The sequence below is a fragment of the Daphnia magna genome, linkage group LG1 (assembly GCF_020631705.1).
Source record: "Daphnia magna isolate NIES linkage group LG1, ASM2063170v1.1, whole genome shotgun sequence".
Taxonomy (NCBI): Eukaryota; Metazoa; Arthropoda; class Branchiopoda; order Diplostraca; family Daphniidae; genus Daphnia; species Daphnia magna.
In genome coordinates, this window is record NC_059182.1 from 18,114,665 (window position 1) to 18,136,033 (window position 21,369).

The following is a 21,369-nucleotide window of genomic DNA, read 5'->3' on the forward strand; positions in this document are numbered from 1 at the left end:
TAAAATAAACGAAAACAAAGTGCTGTTAGAAAACCCACTTAAATTTTGGTTTTTTACGTTTAGTTCAAAAACTATAAGCCTAATCGGAAAATAAACTGGATTTCTGTGATTTTCATTCATTTCTTAATCGAAATCATTTAATTTAAGCAAAATTTCAAATTTGGTCAAAAATGAAAAAGTGGGAAGGGTATAGCCTTCCCATTTTTGTCAAAATCTGAAAAAACGGCATCTCTTGAAAATCGACAAAAATCATACAACCAACTAATAATCGAGTGCTGATTTCGATTCACTGATTGATTTTCTCTTTAAATCAGCAATTTTTTTAAAATAAACGAAAACAAAGTGCTGTTAGAAAACCCACTTAAATTTTGGTTTTTTACGTTTAGTTCAAAAACTATAAGCCTAATCGGAAAATAAACTGGATTTCTGTGATTTTCATTCATTTCTTAATCGAAATCATTTAATTTAAGCAAAATTTCAAATTTGGTCAAAAATGAAAAAGTGGGAAGGGTATAGCCTTCCCATTTTTGTCAAAATCTGAAAAAACGGCATCTCTTGAAAATCGACAAAAATCATACAACCAACTAATAATCGAGTGCTGATTTCGATTCACTGATTGATTTTCTCTTTAAATCAGCAATTTTTTTAAAATAAACGAAAACAAAGTGCTGTTAGAAAACCCACTTAAATTTTGGTTTTTTACGTTTAGTTCAAAAACTATAAGCCTAATCGGAAAATAAACTGGATTTCTGTGATTTTCATTCATTTCTTAATCGAAATCATTTAATTTAAGCAAAATTTCAAATTTGGTCAAAAATGAAAAAGTGGGAAGGGTATAGCCTTCCCATTTTTGTCAAAATCTGAAAAAACGGCATCTCTTGAAAATCGACAAAAATCATACAACCAATTAATAATCGAGTGCTGATTTCGATTCACTGATTGATTTTCTCTTTAAATCAGCAATTTTTTTAAAATAAACGAAAACAAAGTGCTGTTAGAGAACCCACTTAAATTTTGGTTTTTTACGTTTAGTTCAAAAACTATAAGCCTAATCGGAAAATAAACTGGATTTCTGTGATTTTCATTCATTTCTTAATCGAAATCATTTAATTTAAGCAAAATTTCAAATTTGGTCAAAAATGAAAAAGTGGGAAGGGTATAGCCTTCCCATTTTTGTCAAAATCTGAAAAAACGGCATCTCTTGAAAATCGACAAAAATCATACAACCAACTAATAATCGAGTGCTGATTTCGATTCACTGATTGATTTTCTCTTTAAATCAGCAATTTTTTTAAAATAAACGAAAACAAAGTGCTGTTAGAAAACCCACTTAAATTTTGGTTTTTTACGTTTAGTTCAAAAACTATAAGCCTAATCGGAAAATAAACTGGATTTCTGTGATTTTCATTCAATTCTGAATCGAAATCATGTATTTTAAGCAAAATTTCAAATTTGGTCAAAAATGAAAAAGTGGGAAGGGTATAGCCTTCCCATTTTTGTCAAAATCTGAAAAAACGGCATCTCTTGAAAATCGACAAAAATCATACAAACAACTAATAATCGAGTGCTGATTTCGATTCACTGATTGATTTTCTCTTTAAATCAGCAATTTTTTTAAAATAAACGAAAACAAAGTGCTGTTAGAAAACCCACTTAAATTTTGGTTTTTTACGTTTAGTTCAAAAACTATAAGCCTAATCGGAAAATAAACTGGATTTCTGTGATTTTCATTCATTTCTTAATCGAAATCATTTAATTTAAGCAAAATTTCAAATTTGGTCAAAAATGAAAAAGTGGGAAGGGTATAGCCTTCCCATTTTTGTCAAAATCTGAAAAAACGGCATCTCTTGAAAATCGACAAAAATCATACAACCAATTAATAATCGAGTGCTGATTTCGATTCACTGATTGATTTTCTCTTTAAATCAGCAATTTTTTTAAAATAAACGAAAACAAAGTGCTGTTAGAGAACCCACTTAAATTTTGGTTTTTTACGTTTAGTTCAAAAACTATAAGCCTAATCGGAAAATAAACTGGATTTCTGTGATTTTCATTCATTTCTTGAATCGAAATCATGTAATTTTAAGCAAAATTTCAAATTTGGTCAAAAATGAAAAAGTGGGAAGGGTATAGCCTTCCCATTTTTGTCAAAATCTGAAAAAACGGCATCTCTTGAAAATCGACAAAAATCATACAACCAATTAATAATCGAGTGCTGATTTCGATTCACTGATTGATTTTCTCTTTAAATCAGCAATTTTTTAAAATAAACGAAAACAAAGTGCTGTTAGAGAACCCACTTAAATTTTGGTTTTTTACGTTTAGTTCAAAACTATAAGCCTAATCGGAAAATAAACTGGATTTCTGTGATTTTCATTCAATTCTGAATCGAAATCATGTATTTTAAGCAAAATTTTAAATTTGGTCAAAAATGAAAAAGTGGGAAGGGTATAGCCTTCCCATTTTTGTCAAAATCTGAAAAAAAGGCATCTCTTGAAAATCGACAAAAATCACACAAACAAATAATAATCGAGTGCTGATTTCGATTCATTGATTGATTTTCTCTTTAAATCAGCAATTTTTTTAAAATAAACGAAAACAAAGTGCTGTTAGAGAACCCACTTAAATTTTGGTTTTTTACGTTTAGTTCAAAAACTATAAGCCTAATCGGAAAATAAACTGGATTTCTGTGATTTTCATTCATTTCTTAATCGAAATCATTTAATTTAAGCAAAATTTCAAATTTGGTCAAAAATGAAAAAGTGGGAAGGGTATAGCCTTCCCATTTTTGTCAAAATCTGAAAAACGGCATCTCTTGAAAATCGACAAAAATCACACAAACAAATAATAATCAAGTGCTGATTTCGATTCACTGATTGATTTTCTCTTTAAATCAGCAATTTTTTTAAAATAAACGAAAACAAAGTGCTGTTAGAAAACCCACTTAAATTTTGGTTTTTTAAGTTTAGTTCAAAAACTATAAGCCTAATCGGAAAATAAACTGGATTTCTGTGATTTTCATTCAATTCTGAATCGAAATCATGTAATTTAAGCAAAATTTCAAATTTGGTCAAAAATGAAAAAGTGGGAAGGGTATAGCCTTCCCATTTTTGTCAAAATCTGAAAAAACGGCATCTCTTGAAAATCGACAAAAATCATACAACCAATTAATAATCGAGTGCTGATTTCGATTCACTGATTGATTTTCTCTTTAAATCAGCAATTTTTTTAAAATAAACGAAAACAAAGTGCTGTTAGAAAACCCACTTAAATTTTGGTTTTTTACGTTTAGTTCAAAAACTATAAGCCTAATCGGAAAATAAACTGGATTTCTGTGATTTTCATTCATTTCTAATCGAAATCATATTTAAGCAAAATTTCAAATTAAATGAAAAAGTGGAAGGGTATAGCCTCCCATTTTGTCAAAATCTGAAAAACGGCATCTTGAAAATCACAAAATCAACAACCAACTAATAATCGAGTGCTGATTTCGATTCACTGATTGATTTTCTCTTTAAATCAGCAATTTTTTAAAATAAACGAAAACAAAGTGCTGTTAGAAAACCCACTTAAATTTTGGTTTTTTACGTTTAGTTCAAAAACTATAAGCCTAATCGGAAAATAAACTGGATTTCTGTGATTTTCATTCAATTCTGAATCGAAATCATGTATTTTAAGCAAAATTTTAAATTTGGTCAAAAATGAAAAAGTGGGAAGGGTATAGCCTTCCCATTTTTGTCAAAATCTGAAAAAAGGCATCTCTTGAAAATCGACAAAAATCACACAAACAAATAATAATCGAGTGCTGATTTCGATTCATTGATTGATTTTCTCTTTAAATCAGCAATTTTTTTAAAATAAACGAAAACAAAGTGCTGTTAGAGAACCCACTTAAATTTTGGTTTTTTACGTTTAGTTCAAAAACTATAAGCCTAATCGGAAAATAAACTGGATTTCTGTGATTTTCATTCATTTCTTAATCGAAATCATTTAATTTAAGCAAAATTTCAAATTTGGTCAAAAATGAAAAAGTGGGAAGGGTATAACCTTCCCATTTTTGTCAAAATCTGATAAAACGGCATCTCTTGAAAATCGACAAAAATCATACAACCAACTAATAATCGAGTGCTGATTTCGATTCACTGATTGATTTTCTCTTTAAATCAGCAATTTTTAAAATAAACGAAAACAAAGTGCTGTTAGATAACCCACTTAAATTTTGGTTTTTTAAGTTTAGTTCAAAAACTGTAAGCCTAATCGGAAAATAAACTGGATTTCTGTGATTTTCATTCATTTCTTAATCGAAATCATTTAATTTAAGCAAAATTTCAAATTTGGTCAAAAATGAAAAAGTGGGAAGGGTATAGCCTTCCCATTTTTGTCAAAATCTGAAAAAACGGCATCTCTTGAAAATCGACAAAAATCATACAACCAACTAATAATCGAGTGCTGATTTCGATTCACTGATTGATTTTCTCTTTAAATCAGCAATTTTTTTAAAATAAACAAAAACAAAGTGCTGTTAGAAAACCCACTTAAATTTTGGTTTTTTACGTTTAGTTCAAAAACTATAAGCCTAATCGGAAAATAAACTGGATTTCTGTGATTTTCATTCATTTCTTAATCGAAATCATTTAATTTAAGCAAAATTTCAAATTTGGTCAAAAATGAAAAAGTGGGAAGGGTATAGCCTTCCCATTTTTGTCAAAATCTGAAAAAACGGCATCTATTGAAAATCGACAAAAATCATACAACCAACTAATAATCGAGTGCTGATTTCGTTTCACTGATTGATTTTCTCTTTAAATCAGCAATTTTTTTAAAATAAACGAAAACAAAGTGCTGTTAGAAAACCCACTTAAATTTTGGTTTTTTACGTTTAGTTCAAAAACTATAAGCCTAATCGGAAAATAAACTGGATTTCTGTGATTTTCATTCAATTCTGAATCGAAATCATGTATTTTAAGCAAAATTTTAAATTTGGTCAAAAATGAAAAAGTGGGAAGGGTATAGCCTTCCCATTTTTGTCAAAATCTGAAAAAAAGGCATCTCTTGAAAATCGACAAAAATCACACAAACAAATAATAATCGAGTGCTGATTTCGATTCATTGATTGATTTTCTCTTTAAATCAGCAATTTTTTTAAAATAAACGAAAACAAAGTGCTGTTAGAGAACCCACTTAAATTTTGGTTTTTTACGTTTAGTTCAAAAACTATAAGCCTAATCGGAAAATAAACTGGATTTCTGTGATTTTCATTCATTTCTTAATCGAAATCATTTAATTTAAGCAAAATTTCAAATTTGGTCAAAAATGAAAAAGTGGGAAGGGTATAACCTTCCCATTTTTGTCAAAATCTGATAAAACGGCATCTCTTGAAAATCGACAAAAATCATACAACCAACTAATAATCGAGTGCTGATTTCGATTCACTGATTGATTTTCTCTTTAAATCAGCAATTTTTAAAATAAACGAAAACAAAGTGCTGTTAGATAACCCACTTAAATTTTGGTTTTTTAAGTTTAGTTCAAAAACTGTAAGCCTAATCGGAAAATAAACTGGATTTCTGTGATTTTCATTCATTTCTTAATCGAAATCATTTAATTTAAGCAAAATTTCAAATTTGGTCAAAAATGAAAAAGTGGGAAGGGTATAGCCTTCCCATTTTTGTCAAAATCTGAAAAAACGGCATCTCTTGAAAATCGACAAAAATCATACAACCAACTAATAATCGAGTGCTGATTTCGATTCACTGATTGATTTTCTCTTTAAATCAGCAATTTTTTAAAATAAACAAAAACAAAGTGCTGTTAGAAAACCCACTTAAATTTTGGTTTTTTACGTTTAGTTCAAAAACTATAAGCCTAATCGGAAAATAAACTGGATTTCTGTGATTTTCATTCATTTCTTAATCGAAATCATTTAATTTAAGCAAAATTTCAAATTTGGTCAAAAATGAAAAAGTGGGAAGGGTATAGCCTTCCCATTTTTGTCAAAATCTGAAAAAACGGCATCTATTGAAAATCGACAAAAATCATACAACCAACTAATAATCGAGTGCTGATTTTCGTTTCACTGATTGATTTTCTCTTTAAATCAGCAATTTTTTTAAAATAAACGAAAAACAAAGTGCTGTTAGAAAACCCACTTAAATTTTGGTTTTTTACGTTTAGTTCAAAAACTATAAGCCTAATCGGAAAATAAACTGGATTTCTGTGATTTTCATTCAATTCTGAATCGAAATCATGTATTTTAAGCAAAATTTTAAATTTGGTCAAAAATGAAAAAATGGATATTTTTTTTTCTTTTTTTTACTTTTTTCTCTTTTTTTGGTTTTACTTTTTTTTTTTTTTTTATTGAAATGTATTAGCCTTTTCCATTTTTACTTTTTGTCAAAATCTAAAAAAAGGCATCTCTTGAAAATCGACAAAAATCACACAAACAAATAATAATCGAGTGCTGATTTCGATTCATTGATTGATTTTCTCTTTAAATCAGCAATTTTTTTAAAATAAACGAAAACAAAGTGCTGTTAGAGAACCCACTTAAATTTTGGTTTTTTACGTTTAGTTCAAAAACTATAAGCCTAATCGGAAAATAAACTGGATTTCTGTGATTTTCATTCATTTCTTAATCGAAATCATTTAATTTAAGCAAAATTTCAAATTTGGTCAAAAATGAAAAAGTGGGAAGGGTATAGCCTTCCCATTTTTGTCAAAATCTGAAAAAACGGCATCTCTTGAAAATCGACAAAAATCACACAAACAAATAATAATCAAGTGCTGATTTCGATTCACTGATTGATTTTCTCTTTAAATCAGCAATTTTTTTAAAATAAACGAAAACAAAGTGCTGTTAGAAAACCCACTTAAATTTTGGTTTTTTACGTTTAGTTCAAAAACTATAAGCCTAATCGGAAAATAAACTGGATTTCTGTGATTTTCATTCAATTCTGAATCGAAATCATGTATTTTAAGCAAAATTTCAAATTTGGTCAAAAATGAAAAAGTGGGAAGGGTATAGCCTTCCCATTTTTGTCAAAATCTGAAAAAACGGCATCTCTTGAAAATCGACAAAAATCATACAACTAACTAATAATCGAGTGCTGATTTCGATTCACTGATTGATTTTCTCTTTAAATCAGCAATTTTTTTAAAATAAACGAAAACAAAGTGCTGTTAGAAAACCCACTTAAATTTTGGTTTTTTACGTTTGGTTCAAAAACTATAAGCCTAATCGGAAAATAAACTGGATTTCTGTGATTTTCATTCATTTCTTAATCGAAATCATTTAATTTAAGCAAAATTTCAAATTTGGTCAAAAATGAAAAAGTGGGAAGGGTATAGCCTTCCCATTTTTGTCAAAATCTGAAAAAACGGCATCTCTTGAAAATCGACAAAAATCATACAACCAACTAATAATCGAGTGCTGATTTCGATTCACTGATTGATTTTCTCTTTAAATCAGCAATTTTTTTAAAATAAACAAAAACAAAGTGCTGTTAGAAAACCCACTTAAATTTTGGTTTTTTACGTTTAGTTCAAAAACTATAAGCCTAATCGGAAAATAAACTGGATTTCTGTGATTTTCATTCATTTCTTAATCGAAATCATTTAATTTAAGCAAAATTTCAAATTTGGTCAAAAATGAAAAAGTGGGAAGGGTATAGCCTTCCCATTTTTGTCAAAATCTGAAAAAACGGCATCTATTGAAAATCGACAAAAATCATACAACCAACTAATAATCGAGTGCTGATTTCGATTCACTGATTGATTTTCTCTTTAAATCAGCAATTTTTTTAAAATAAACGAAAACAAAGTGCTGTTAGAAAACCCACTTAAATTTTGGTTTTTTACGTTTAGTTCAAAAACTATAAGCCTAATCGGAAAATAAACTGGATTTCTGTGATTTTCATTCAATTCTGAATCGAAATCATGTATTTTAAGCAAAATTTTAAATTTGGTCAAAAATGAAAAAGTGGGAAGGGTATAGCCTTCCCATTTTTGTCAAAATCTGAAAAAAAGGCATCTCTTGAAAATCGACAAAAATCACACAAACAAATAATAATCGAGTGCTGATTTCGATTCATTGATTGATTTTCTCTTTAAATCAGCAATTTTTTTAAAATAAACGAAAACAAAGTGCTGTTAGAGAACCCACTTAAATTTTGGTTTTTTACGTTTAGTTCAAAAACTATAAGCCTAATCGGAAAATAAACTGGATTTCTGTGATTTTCATTCATTTCTTAATCGAAATCATTTAATTTAAGCAAAATTTCAAATTTGGTCAAAAATGAAAAAGTGGGAAGGGTATAGCCTTCCCATTTTTGTCAAAATCTGAAAAAACGGCATCTCTTGAAAATCGACAAAAATCACACAAACAAATAATAATCAAGTGCTGATTTCGATTCACTGATTGATTTTCTCTTTAAATCAGCAATTTTTTTAAAATAAACGAAAACAAAGTGCTGTTAGAAAACCCACTTAAATTTTGGTTTTTTACGTTTAGTTCAAAAACTATAAGCCTAATCGGAAAATAAACTGGATTTCTGTGATTTTCATTCAATTCTGAATCGAAATCATGTATTTTAAGCAAAATTTCAAATTTGGTCAAAAATGAAAAAGTGGGAAGGGTATAGCCTTCCCATTTTTGTCAAAATCTGAAAAAACGGCATCTCTTGAAAATCGACAAAAATCATACAACTAACTAATAATCGAGTGCTGATTTCGATTCACTGATTGATTTTCTCTTTAAATCAGCAATTTTTTTAAAATAAACGAAAACAAAGTGCTGTTAGAAAACCCACTTAAATTTTGGTTTTTTACGTTTGGTTCAAAAACTATAAGCCTAATCGGAAAATAAACTGGATTTCTGTGATTTTCATTCATTTCTTAATCGAAATCATTTAATTTAAGCAAAATTTCAAATTTGGTCAAAAATGAAAAAGTGGGAAGGGTATAGCCTTCCCATTTTTGTCAAAATCTGAAAAAACGGCATCTCTTGAAAATCGACAAAAATCATACAACCAATTAATAATCGAGTGCTGATTTCGATTCACTGATTGATTTTCTCTTTAAATCAGCAATTTTTTTAAAATAAACGAAAACAAAGTGCTGTTAGAGAACCCACTTAAATTTTGGTTTTTTACGTTTAGTTCAAAAACTATAAGCCTAATCGGAAAATAAACTGGATTTCTGTGATTTTCATTCATTTCTTAATCGAAATCATTTAATTTAAGCAAAATTTCAAATTTGGTCAAAAATGAAAAAGTGGGAAGGGTATAGCCTTCCCATTTTTGTCAAAATCTGAAAAAACGGCATCTTTTGAAAATCGACAAAAATCATACAACCAACTAATAATCGAGTGCTGATTTCGATTCACTGATTGATTTTCTCTTTAAATCAGCAATTTTTTTAAAATAAACGAAAACAAAGTGCTGTTAGAAAACCCACTTAAATTTTGGTTTTTTACGTTTAGTTCAAAAACTATAAGCCTAATCGGAAAATAAACTGGATTTCTGTGATTTTCATTCAATTCTGAATCGAAATCATGTATTTTAAGCAAAATTTCAAATTTGGTCAAAAATGAAAAAGTGGGAAGGGTATAGCCTTCCCATTTTTGTCAAAATCTGAAAAAACGGCATCTCTTGAAAATCGACAAAAATCATACAACCAACTAATAATCGAGTGCTGATTTCGATTCACTGATTGATTTTCTCTTTAAATCAGCAATTTTTTTAAAATAAACGAAAACAAAGTGCTGTTAGAAAACCCACTTAAATTTTGGTTTTTTACGTTTAGTTCAAAAACTATAAGCCTAATCGGAAAATAAACTGGATTTCTGTGATTTTCATTCATTTCTTAATCGAAATCATTTAATTTAAGCAAAATTTCAAATTTGGTCAAAAATGAAAAAGTGGGAAGGGTATAGCCTTCCCATTTTTGTCAAAATCTGAAAAAACGGCATCTCTTGAAAATCGACAAAAATCACACAAACAAATAATAATCAAGTGCTGATTTCGATTCACTGATTGATTTTCTCTTTAAATCAGCAATTTTTTTAAAATAAACGAAAACAAAGTGCTGTTAGAAAACCCACTTAAATTTTGGTTTTTTACGTTTAGTTCAAAAACTATAAGCCTAATCGGAAAATAAACTGGATTTCTGTGATTTTCATTCAATTCTGAATCGAAATCATGTATTTTAAGCAAAATTTCAAATTTGGTCAAAAATGAAAAAGTGGGAAGGGTATAGCCTTCCCATTTTTGTCAAAATCTGAAAAAACGGCATCTCTTGAAAATCGACAAAAATCATACAACTAACTAATAATCGAGTGCTGATTTCGATTCACTGATTGATTTTCTCTTTAAATCAGCAATTTTTTTAAAATAAACGAAAACAAAGTGCTGTTAGAAAACCCACTTAAATTTTGGTTTTTTACGTTTGGTTCAAAAACTATAAGCCTAATCGGAAAATAAACTGGATTTCTGTGATTTTCATTCATTTCTTAATCGAAATCATTTAATTTAAGCAAAATTTCAAAAATTTTTAAAAAAAGAAAAAGGGGGAAGGGTATAGCCTTCCCATTTTTGTCAAAATCTGAAAAAACGGCATCTCTTGAAAATCGACAAAAATCATACAACCAATTAATAATCGAGTGCTGATTTCGATTCACTGATTGATTTTCTCTTTAAATCAGCAATTTTTTTAAAATAAACGAAAACAAAGTGCTGTTAGAGAACCCACTTAAATTTTGGTTTTTTACGTTTAGTTCAAAAACTATAAGCCTAATCGGAAAATAAACTGGATTTCTGTGATTTTCATTCATTTCTTAATCGAAATCATTTAATTTAAGCAAAATTTCAAATTTGGTCAAAAAAGTGGGAAGGGTATAGCCTTCCCATTTTTGTCAAAATCTGAAAAAACGGCATCTTTTGAAAATCGACAAAAATCATACAACCAACTAATAATCGAGTGCTGATTTCGATTCACTGATTGATTTTCTCTTTAAATCAGCAATTTTTTTAAAATAAACGAAAACAAAGTGCTGTTAGAAAACCCACTTAAATTTTGGTTTTTTACGTTTAGTTCAAAAACTATAAGCCTAATCGGAAAATAAACTGGATTTCTGTGATTTTCATTCAATTCTGAATCGAAATCATGTATTTTAAGCAAAATTTCAAATTTGGTCAAAAATGAAAAAGTGGGAAGGGTATAGCCTTCCCATTTTTGTCAAAATCTGAAAAAACGGCATCTCTTGAAAATCGACAAAAATCATACAACCAACTAATAATCGAGTGCTGATTTCGATTCACTGATTGATTTTCTCTTTAAATCAGCAAATTTTTTAAAATAAACGAAAACAAAGTGCTGTTAGAAAACCCACTTAAATTTTGGTTTTTTACGTTTAGTTCAAAAACTATAAGCCTAATCGGAAAATAAACTGGATTTCTGTGATTTTCATTCATTTCTTAATCGAAATCATTTAATTTAAGCAAAATTTCAAATTTGGTCAAAAATGAAAAAGTGGGAAGGGTATAGCCTTCCCATTTTTGTCAAAATCTGAAAAAACGGCATCTCTTGAAAATCGACAAAAATCATACAACCAACTAATAATCGAGTGCTGATTTCGATTCACTGATTGATTTTCTCTTTAAATCAGCAATTTTTTTAAAATAAACGAAAACAAAGTGCTGTTAGAGAACCCACTTAAATTTTGGTTTTTTACGTTTAGTTCAAAAACTATAAGCCTAATCGGAAAATAAACTGGATTTCTGTGATTTTCATTCATTTCTTAATCGAAATCATTTAATTTAAGCAAAATTTCAAATTTGGTCAAAAATGAAAAAGTGGGAAGGGTATAGCCTTCCCATTTTTGTCAAAATCTGAAAAAACGGCATCTCTTGAAAATCGACAAAAATCATACAACCAATTAATAATCGAGTGCTGATTTCGATTCACTGATTGATTTTCTCTTTAAATCAGCAATTTTTTTAAAATAAACGAAAACAAAGTGCTGTTAGAGAACCCACTTAAATTTTGGTTTTTTACGTTTAGTTCAAAACTATAAGCCTAATCGGAAAATAAACTGGATTTCTGTGATTTTCATTCAATTCTGAATCGAAATCATGTATTTTAAGCAAAATTTTAAATTTGGTCAAAAATGAAAAAGTGGGAAGGGTATAGCCTTCCCATTTTTGTCAAAATCTGAAAAAACGGCATCTCTTGAAAATCGACAAAAATCATACAACTAACTAATAATCGAGTGCTGATTTCGATTCACTGATTGATTTTCTCTTTAAATCAGCAATTTTTTTAAAATAATCGAAAACAAAGTGCTGTTAGAAAACCCACTTAAATTTTGGTTTTTTACGTTTGGTTCAAAAACTATAAGCCTAATCGGAAAATAAACTGGATTTCTGTGATTTTCATTCATTTCTTAATCGAAATCATTTAATTTAAGCAAAATTTCAAATTTGGTCAAAAATGAAAAAGTGGGAAGGGTATAGCCTATGGCACGGTATTTGGCTCACACCTATTTGATCGAAAATATCGAAAAAATTTTTAAAAATATCAGTATTTTTAAAAATCAGACCAACAACGAAATCAAAAATATTTTGAAAATCTTTTCAGATGTGGAGTGAAAGACAAAGTCAAAAGTTAAAAAAAAACCAAAATTTCAAAGTCAAAAGTTAAAAATCAAATCAAAATTCATATTCAGGTTTAGTTTGGTATGGGATGTCTTGTCTCGACATCTGGTGGAAGGCAGGCGAGTTGCTAACCGGCAGTTTTGGCAGACGGTCATTCTGCGGAACATTCTGCGGGAAGCACACATCATATTGTTTCTTATTTCGTTCACACAGTCACACTCAGTCACACACTCCATGTCAGTCACTTATTTTGTTCCCAAATCAGCAGTGTTCTGAATCAATTAATAAGTAAACAAAATGGCTACCTTTAATGAACTACAACAAGTGTATTTAGAATACACTCATAATCTTCTACCTGGCACTATCGGTATTCCACAAATGAAGATCACATCTTATATGACTCTTAAATTTACGTTCACTGTTTTATTTTTAATGTATCCAATTCAGGACTGAGTTTTCCTGACTTCTGTACTGGATACAATGTTTTCACAGAGCAACCGGCTTTCCCTGCTTTACATGGGGCTAATGAAGAGCAAGCAGCAACCAACTATAGAAAAATACCTGTTGATGTTGAACAGCTGAAAGATTATCTTGGTATCACAATGCAAAAACTATTATCAGCCTTAACTAACAAATTCTTTTTCTAGCATGTGATTTCAAAATTCATGGGATTTCTGTTTTGATGCAGATCAGTGAACCAACTCTTAAACGCAGAATCAAGGAATATGGTTTATCAATAAGAGGAAGCTACTCCAACATTTCTGATAATGATCTCGATATTGTCATTGCCAACGTGCTCAAAAGGTTTCCCAAGTTTGGTAATCTTTCTTTTTTAAAATCCTTTGAGCATTACAATTACTGAAGTTGTTTTTTGAAACACAGGTCTACAGTTGTTGCAAGGCAAACTTGTTGCAGATGGGTACAAATTGCAAGAAAAGCGTTTGCGAGCTTCCTATGCTAGAATTGGGCTGAAGAAGGCTAAACCTGGCTTGAAACAGATTCCTCGTGTGGTTTATCACGCAGATTCCCCTTTACAAATGTGGCACATGGATGGATTCCACAAATTTGATGGGTAATTATATACATTATATTATGGCTTTTTATATCACTATTTAGTAACTCAATAAAACATATAATTTTTTAGATGGGGATTTGTTGTTCATGGAATTGTTGATGGATATAGTAAGGCGATAGTGGGAATGCAAGTTAGTGACAACAACCGCTCAGAGACTGTTGTCAAACTATTGCATTCTAGCTGCATCATTTGGGGAACTCCAGCTTGTTTAAGGTGACAGCCTTTCTTACTAATATACCACATACACATTTGTGCAAATTAAAATTACTTGTCTCATTTTCTAGAACTGATCGAGGAGGAGAAAATGTATTAGCAGCTGATTATATGTTAAATGTACGGGGTGTAGATAGATCCAGTTTTTACGCTGGCTCTTCCATGCGGAATCAAAGAATTGAACGTCAGTGGAGAGACACGAATCAATTTATTAACCTAAATAATTATTTATGGTTAAGAGACAAAACTAAAACTTAACAAATTGTTTACTTTAGAATAGCATCGTAGTTTTCTTCCTCAGTATTTTCAACGTTGAAATCCACCACTCGCTGGGAAACGTATATGTCAGCCAAATTACTTTTTTCTTGTTTTGAAGCTCTCGTCCCAAGCCATCCAATGTGAGGCATTAAATAGACATGCATTTTGAACGTATTAGATGTGTTGAAACCTAGTGTGTGAGCAAAATAATACATGTAAATATCAAAAAAATTATTAAACGTCTCATTATAACATACGTTTTGCTATCATCTTTTGACGTGAAACGACGCCACTGTTGCAACTTGGAGACAGGGATGCATTGTCTAAAAACAAAAATTATATTACGTAAAACATTTCATTAATGCAATTGTTGGGAATTACCTTTCACTTCTGTTATTGAAGAAGAAGCCATTAAAGATTTTCGCATTGTCAGCGCTCTTTTTCTTCTTCTCTCGTTTGCCTCAGTCGAGTGGCTATTCATTTCCTGAAAAGTTCCACACGATTTAAATGGTGAATCTGTGTTCACCAATCCCGATACAGCCACATCAGCTGAAACTGAGGAATGTTCTTGATAAATCAATGCACAACATGACTTATTATAAAAAAAAGTTAAGTTTGAAATTAAATAAGTCTTACCAGTCACACGTTGTGCATCTTTCAGATTTGAAAGAAAAACCGGCAATCCATTTGGAGTCTTTCCTTTTCTCACACAATCTAATTTGTACTGATCGTACAACTGCAAAAAGAGCAGGTATTCGGCAACTGAATCTATGCTCATTTTTCCTTATTGGAAAACTTACAAATTGTAGAATTTAAATAGATAAGGAATCACAAGAAATTGTTAAGCACTTCTGACGGATCCATGCGGTCTTTGCGATGTAAAATTGTAAAGAAAGTGTCAGTAAATTTGCGTCTGCTAGTCTTTGAGTCTGCTAGCCGCTACCAATTACTAAATCGAATGCGTGCCGCTAGATGTCGAGAAAAGCTTTCTTAACTTTCTTTAACGATCTGCTATTGCGCTTTTCTATAGCTATCTCGCTATGTTATGCGCTTGTTCTTCTAGTCTTCTACTTAGTGATCCACAAATTATAGGCTAATACACCTATTTATAACAGCAAATAAATTCCTTGTATATATGCTTGATAGACGTCGTCGTCGTCAGGTATTGAGCGCGTGGTTCTCATGGAGCTGCGTGGAACTTATAATTTTATCATTTGTGGGTGCATGTGTAAAATTATGCTGTTTCTGACTTCATATTTGGAGTCAGCGTGAAAATTTGAGTATATGGTGTTATTTACATTAATTTGGGCGGTAGCCTGCGGGAGTTAGTTTTTTAGACATAATTTTTTTCCGAAGAAAGTCCGTCGTGTTAAGATAAACGATTTTCGTCGTTTTTCCCTTAGAAAAAATGTGTCGTAAAAAGATAACTCCACTATGCTACCGCACAAATTAATGAAAATAACACCATATACCCATATTTCCACGCTGACTCCAAATATGAAGTCAGAAACAGCATCATTTTACCCATGCATCTGTAATCAACTACAAAAGGGTTTTCACCTTTTAATTAAAAGTTTACCGCGCAGCTCTATACCGGTCATGTGAGCGATTTCAAGCATGTAAGGGATTGAATTCGCTGCATGGTGTACGTCAGAAATTCAAACGTGTCCTAACACGCCTAAGCTGCGAACTTGTTCGGCAAATTTTGGAGAATAATAACAAAATAGCATCTCAATTAGGCTTACAGCAGGGAAGAATTTTCTAGTAGCCTGTACATAGTCCTCTCGTTCAAAGGGGCTATATTTGTAATCAACGTAAAGTTGCCTTTCAGATGGAGGAACCGGGACACAGTAATCTCCTTATTGGACTTGCCGAGTGCATGTAGGAAGCATGAGCGTGTTGTAACTTATTTAGACATTTTTTAATCATCTGTTTGCTGTTTGTATTCTAAATATTAGTGTATGGTGAAACGAAATGAAATTTCTACGAACAGAATACGGTATATAGAATTCGAAACTTGTGTTGATAAATTGCCTTTCTTGGTCTTGCTATCTATCGCCGAGCCGTGTGCCACGGCGTAGTTTTGTGTTGATACGAGTGCGCAGTTGCAAATTTTTTATTACTTGACTGTATTACTCGGCAAGTAATTGACTCCATCTGATTTGAAACCGGTAGATGATGATATGGAATGTCAAAGTGGTTTCTACCACCTGCCAAAAAGATAAAACATCAGTTAATGCAATTTATTTAAGCTATTGAAACAAACTTGGAATTTAGTTTCTTACTTTAGAATAATGCGCTTGGAGAGCTGCATCATCACCGGTAGCGTTACATATATTTCACAGTTGTAGAGTTCGATTATGAGTTCAGTAAACTTAAAAAAAAAATAATCAAACGCCATGCAATGTCACTAGGGAAAAATATCTTTGGATTTTCAACGAATACTTTTGTTCGATCCGCGGGTTCCTTGGTGAAGACAGTCGTCTCGCAGTTGGCGAAGTATCAAAATACTTTGAATTCTCTGTCAATTAAATATACCATCGACTTTTCATTTGAAAAAATAAAAGTAGTTTGAACAAGTTCTTATGCTATGGCCGAGTGAGAAATAAGAAAAAATCGACATCCCCTCTGATTATACAAGTAATCGTCGATGGAGATGAGGAAACCCATGATGTCATAGCGAGTAACGTAGTACACTAGATAAATAATATTACTTACAGGGCAAACGGTAAATGAGGAGAATGAGTTCCAAGCGACTTCTTAAAATACTATAGTCGCCTCACTGAGGTGTTTTAACATTTTCAGACATCTCAACATTTCGTTATCTAACAGCTAAGTATAATCTTTCCGGGCCAATATCTGCTACTCGTCAACTATGCGGAGGTAATAAATGACAATCGTTCTGGCGCACAAAGTGTACATCCAGCGGTCGATACAGTGCAGTTTAAACTCTGTGCCATATTAATACAAACCTGTACATTATATGGGATTAAATTTAAGCATTCATGTTTAATTTGAAAAAGGTTACCATGATCGCTATCCAGGTAGCGGCAGCTATAGAGTATCTCCTTGGAGACGTTAAATCCGATCGTTTCGACAGACGATGGATCGTTTCCAAACTCGAAAAATAACATTATCGTCTCACGGGAGGTTAGGACCAGAAACAATGAAATGGTCGAACCACCCAGGAATGATTTTGTCGTTGCTACGTATAAACCCACTAAAGGCGTCGAACCTGAAAAATTGCTTCGTAAAATGTATACTTCGACTGCTTTCCCCAAACAAGGCATAACTGATCCATCAATCTTCTTTCGACGAAAACTTACACAGCCCGGCCTGGAAAGTGAGGGCGAAACTAAAGCTGCAAAAACCCAAACCAGAAAATCGTTCGACGGGTAGTTAGATGAAGAATTACGCCGATTGTTTTAAGGAAAAAGCTGAAAGTCTAAATGGATTAGGGAAATCGTTTTTGAAACAGCAACACCATGTTACTGACTTGCTGCTAGTTAAAGGCGACCGCTACTACTCTTTAGCTCATCATGTCTTTACAGCTCATTTCAGAAGAGTAGCAGTAATGACGTTTATTTTACAATGCAATCTCATTCCTGTTACTTAATACGAAAATTGCAAATCTTTTGGCAAGGATAAATTTCTCACTTAAATTGTCTAATTTAACTGATTGTGGATTAACTATTTGATGAAGTTCGACGAATTCTTCAGCGTTCAAGGGATTAGTGAATTTGGGGACTTCTCGTGCTTGTCGGAATTGCCCGACGATCGATTCCAAATACTCCATGTCATTGAAATTATCCGGAAGATGAAGAACATCATCCTAGAAACAACATAATTTTTTTCCAAGTGCACCGTTAAACAACTTTTATTAATTAAATGGTTTAATGGATACCTGGAGAAGTTCGACCCGTGGTCGGAGAAATTGTCCTTCTTCCTGAAGTTGCTTAAGTAGTACCAAGCCGGAAATATATAGCTGATTTGGAGTTTTTTTCCCTTCCGTCCGTACAGGATGGTTGTTCCAAGAGTCTACGTATGTTTCTAGAGTCCTCTGGAATAGATTAGTTGCCACCTGATGTAAAATGAAAAGATCTAGTTCGGAGTCACTTTGGATAACCCCTGCATTCTCCATGTCTCTGAAATTACCAAAAAAAATAGTAAGTGATGATATAATTAAAATAATTTAAAATGAATCGTTACTTAAACGTGTTCAGTAACGGTCGAACACCACGTTGATTCGTGTCTCTCCACTGACGTTCAATTCTTTGATTCCGCATGGAAGAGCCAGCGAAAAAACTGAATCTATTTACACCCCGCACATTTAACATGTAATCAGTTGCTAATACATTTTCTCCTCCCCGATCAGTTCTAGAAAATGAAACAAGTCATTTTAACTTGCACAAATGTATAAGAGGCATATTAGTAAGAAAGACTGTCACCTTAAACAAGCTGTAGTTCCCCAAATGATGCAGCTGGAATGCAACAGTTTGACAACAGTCAAACGGTTATTGTCACTAACTTGCATTCCCACTATCGCCTTACTATGTCCATCAACAATTCCATGAACAAATCCCCATCTAAAAAATTATGTTTTATTGAGTTGAATAAAATGCCAAATTACAATCTATATATTTACCCATCAAATTTGTGGAATCCATCCATGTGACACATTTGTAAAGGGGAATCTGCGTGATAAACCACACGAGGAATCTGTTTCAAGCCAGGTTAAGCTTTCTTCAGCCCAATTCTAGCATAGGAAGCTTGCAAACGCTTCTCTTGCAATTTGTACCCATTTGCAACAAGTTTGCCTTGCAACAACTGTAGACCTGCGTTTCAAAATACAACTTCAGTAATTGTAATGCTCAAAGGATTTAAAAAAAGTAAGATTACCGAACTTGGGAAACCTTTTGAGCACGTTGGCAATCACAATATCAAGATCATTATCAGAAATGTTGGAGTAGCTTTCTCTTTTGATAAACCATGCTCTTGATTCTACGTTTAAGAGTGTTGGTTCACTGATCTGCATCAAAACAGAAATCCCCCGATTTTTGAAATCACTGGCTAGAAAAAGAATTTGTTAGTTAAGGCTGATAATATAATCGTGTTTGCATTTTAATACCAAGATAATCTTTCAGCTGTTCAAGATCAATAGGTATTTTTCTACAGTTGGTTGCTGCTTGCTCTTCATTAGCCCCACGTAATAAAGCAGGCAAAGCCGGTTGCTCTGTGAAAACATTATATCCAGTACAAAAGTCAGGAAAACTCAGTCCTGAATTAGATACATGAAAAATAATGAACGTAAATTTAAGAGTAATACTGACATTGAGTGTGTGAAACTGTGACTGTGTGAACGACACACAAAACAAAACAAATGATCTGTCCACAGCATAGACAACGAAGTGGAAGACCACGAAGGGGGCCATAAGGCTGAGAGGACGGTAGGTAGCGATGCGCGTGAGATGCCGCATAGTGGCGCTGAGTCCGCTAAGATAAAAATTTTGGGTTTCCCTACTGATCCAATGCTTCACACCGTAATTTTTAATTAAATCATGCACGGTATCACTTTGGTATGCACATGTAAATTAAGCACAAAAATTCAGCATATCGTGTGAATTATTTCATATTTTTAGTGGTTGGGTAACCTACTTTCATAAAATGTTTTATTTTCCCCCATTTTCCCTATCTCGAAAATTCGAAAAAAAAAAAAAATTTGTCTCGGGGAAATGGGGAAAAATAAAACATTTTATGAAAGTAGGTTACCCAACCACTAAAAATATGAAATAATTCACACGATATGCTGAATTTTTGTGCTTAATTTACATGTGCATACCAAAGTGATACCGTGCATGATTTAATTAAAAATTACGGTGTGTGAAGCATTGGATCAGTAGGGAAACCCAAAATTATTATCTTAGCGGACTCAGCGCCACTATGCGGCATCTCACGCGCATCGCTACAGAGGGATATAGGGGTTAGCGGTCTTCCACTTCGTTGTCTATGGTCCACAGAATGACCGCAGAATGATGTGTGCTTCCCGTAGAATGTTCCGCAGAATGACCGTCTGCCCAAACTGCCGGTTAACAACTCGCCTGCCTTCCACCAGATGTCGAGACAAGACATCCCATACCAAACTAAACCTGAATATGAATTTTAAAGTGAATTTGATTTTTGATTTGATTTTTAACTTTTGACTTTGAAATTTTGATTTTTTTTTAACTTTTGACTTTGTCTTTCACTCCACATCTGAAAAGATTTTCAAAATATTTTTGATTTCGTTGTTGGTCTGATTTTTAAAAATACTGATATTTTTAAAAATTTTTTCGATATTTTCGATCAAATAGGTGTGAGCCAAATACCGTGCCATAGTATAGCCTTCCCATTTTTGTCAAAATCTGAAAAAACGGCATCTTTTGAAAATCGACAAAAATCACACAAACAAATAATAATCGAGTGCTGATTTCGATTCACTGATTGATTTTCTCTTTAAATCAGCAATTTTTTTAAAATAAACGAAAACAAAGTGCTGTTAGAGAACCCACTTAAATTTTGGTTTTTTACGTTTAGTTCAAAAACTATAAGCCTAATCGGAAAATAAACTGGATTTCTGTGATTTTCATTCAATTCTGAATCGAAATCATGTATTTTAAGCAAAATTTCAAATTTGGTCAAAAATGAAAAAGTGGGAAGGGTATAGCCTTCCCATTTTTGTCAAAATCTGAAAAAACGGCATCTCTTGAAAATCGACAAAAATCATACAACCAAATAATAATCGAGTGCTGATTTCGATTAACTGATTGATTTTCTCTTTAAATCATCCGTTTGAAAAGAAACGAAAACAAAGTGCTATTAGAGAACCAACTAAAATTTTGGTTTTTTACGTTTAGTTCATAAACTATAACCGACTATTTGTATAAAAAGTCGGGCTTTAAAAGTCGGTGTTAAAGTCGGACATGTTTCGTTTTTTGCTAAAATAGAAATACAGAAAATTAGGCTTGACTTACAATACCTACCAAAAGTCTTTGGAAGCCTGAGAGAACCTTATGCAAAAACGCCGTTTTTGCGGTTCTCTCAGTGCCACAATTTTCCCCCAAATGGTACAATTTTTTGTGTGTACGTTCTTATAAATAGTGAGAACGTCCCTAATTTTTCCAGAATTTTATTTTA

At 31.8% G+C, this 21,369-nt stretch overlaps 3 protein-coding genes across 6 annotated transcripts; 1 reads left to right on the plus strand and 2 right to left on the minus strand.

The window, feature by feature from the left end:
- The first annotated feature begins 12,817 nt into the window (after nucleotides 1-12,817).
- Nucleotides 12,818-14,370, plus strand: LOC123469355. 2 transcript variants are annotated; one of them, XM_045168170.1, is made up of 6 exons: nucleotides 12,818-13,017; nucleotides 13,098-13,244; nucleotides 13,298-13,468; nucleotides 13,533-13,722; nucleotides 13,795-13,938; nucleotides 14,010-14,370. In XM_045168170.1, exons 1-6 carry the CDS (start codon nucleotides 12,948-12,950, stop codon nucleotides 14,194-14,196), a joined length of 909 nt encoding a protein of 302 aa, XP_045024105.1. In that variant the 5' UTR covers nucleotides 12,818-12,947; the 3' UTR covers nucleotides 14,197-14,370. The 2 variants fall into 2 exon arrangements, with proteins under 2 accessions (XP_045024105.1, XP_045024106.1); XM_045168171.1 differs by having other exon boundaries at nucleotides 12,819-13,017; nucleotides 13,795-13,855; nucleotides 14,203-14,370.
- Nucleotides 13,715-15,115, minus strand: LOC123469356. 3 transcript variants are annotated; one of them, XM_045168173.1, is made up of 5 exons: nucleotides 14,833-15,115; nucleotides 14,578-14,763; nucleotides 14,454-14,519; nucleotides 14,206-14,386; nucleotides 13,715-13,858 (listed from the first exon to the last, which is right to left on the minus strand). In XM_045168173.1, coding segments are annotated over exons 1-5 (576 nt in total). In that variant the 5' UTR covers nucleotides 14,975-15,115; the 3' UTR covers nucleotides 13,715-13,857. The 3 variants fall into 3 exon arrangements, with proteins under 3 accessions (XP_045024108.1, XP_045024107.1, XP_045024110.1); XM_045168172.1 differs by lacking the exon at nucleotides 13,715-13,858 and adding an exon at nucleotides 14,016-14,154 and having other exon boundaries at nucleotides 14,209-14,386; XM_045168175.1 differs by lacking the exon at nucleotides 13,715-13,858 and adding an exon at nucleotides 14,016-14,154 and having other exon boundaries at nucleotides 14,209-14,386; nucleotides 14,578-14,751; nucleotides 14,833-15,113.
- A 2,647-nt stretch (nucleotides 15,116-17,762) lies between these two features.
- Nucleotides 17,763-19,599, minus strand: LOC123469357. The gene is made up of 7 exons (XM_045168176.1): nucleotides 19,325-19,599; nucleotides 19,096-19,266; nucleotides 18,842-19,031; nucleotides 18,645-18,782; nucleotides 18,406-18,573; nucleotides 18,101-18,341; nucleotides 17,763-18,028 (listed from the first exon to the last, which is right to left on the minus strand). Exons 3-7 carry the CDS (start codon nucleotides 18,874-18,876, stop codon nucleotides 17,783-17,785), a joined length of 828 nt encoding a protein of 275 aa, XP_045024111.1. The 5' UTR covers nucleotides 18,877-19,031; nucleotides 19,096-19,266; nucleotides 19,325-19,599; the 3' UTR covers nucleotides 17,763-17,782.
- Nucleotides 19,600-21,369: the final 1,770 nt, after the last annotated feature.

Bases quoted from the DNA above. Each gene is read 5' to 3' on its own strand.
- LOC123469356 (XM_045168172.1), bottom strand. From the start codon at position 14,974: ATGAGCATAGATTCAGTTGCCGAATACCTGCTCTTTTTGCAGTTGTAC. The intron at 14,764-14,832 runs GTAAGACTTATT...TGATTTATCAAG, and splicing joins AGATGCACAACGTGTGACTG to AACATTCCTCAGTTTCAGCT. The intron at 14,387-14,453 runs GTATGTTATAAT...CTCACACACTAG, and splicing joins TCAAAAGATGATAGCAAAAC to GTTTCAACACATCTAATACG.
- LOC123469357 (XM_045168176.1), bottom strand. From the start codon at position 18,876: ATGTGTCACATGGATGGATTCCACAAATTTGATGG. The intron at 18,783-18,841 runs GTAAATATATAG...ATAATTTTTTAG, and splicing joins GGATTCCACAAATTTGATGG to ATGGGGATTTGTTCATGGAA. The intron at 18,342-18,405 runs GTAACGATTCAT...TGGTAATTTCAG, and splicing joins CCGTTACTGAACACGTTTAA to AGACATGGAGAATGCAGGGG.
- LOC123469355 (XM_045168170.1), top strand. From the start codon at position 12,948: ATGGCTACCTTTAATGAACTACAACAAGTGTATTTAGAATACACTCAT. The intron at 13,245-13,297 runs GTATCACAATGC...TTCTTTTTCTAG, and splicing joins ACAGCTGAAAGATTATCTTG to CATGTGATTTCAAAATTCAT. The intron at 13,723-13,794 runs GTAATTATATAC...ATAATTTTTTAG, and splicing joins GGATTCCACAAATTTGATGG to ATGGGGATTTGTTGTTCATG.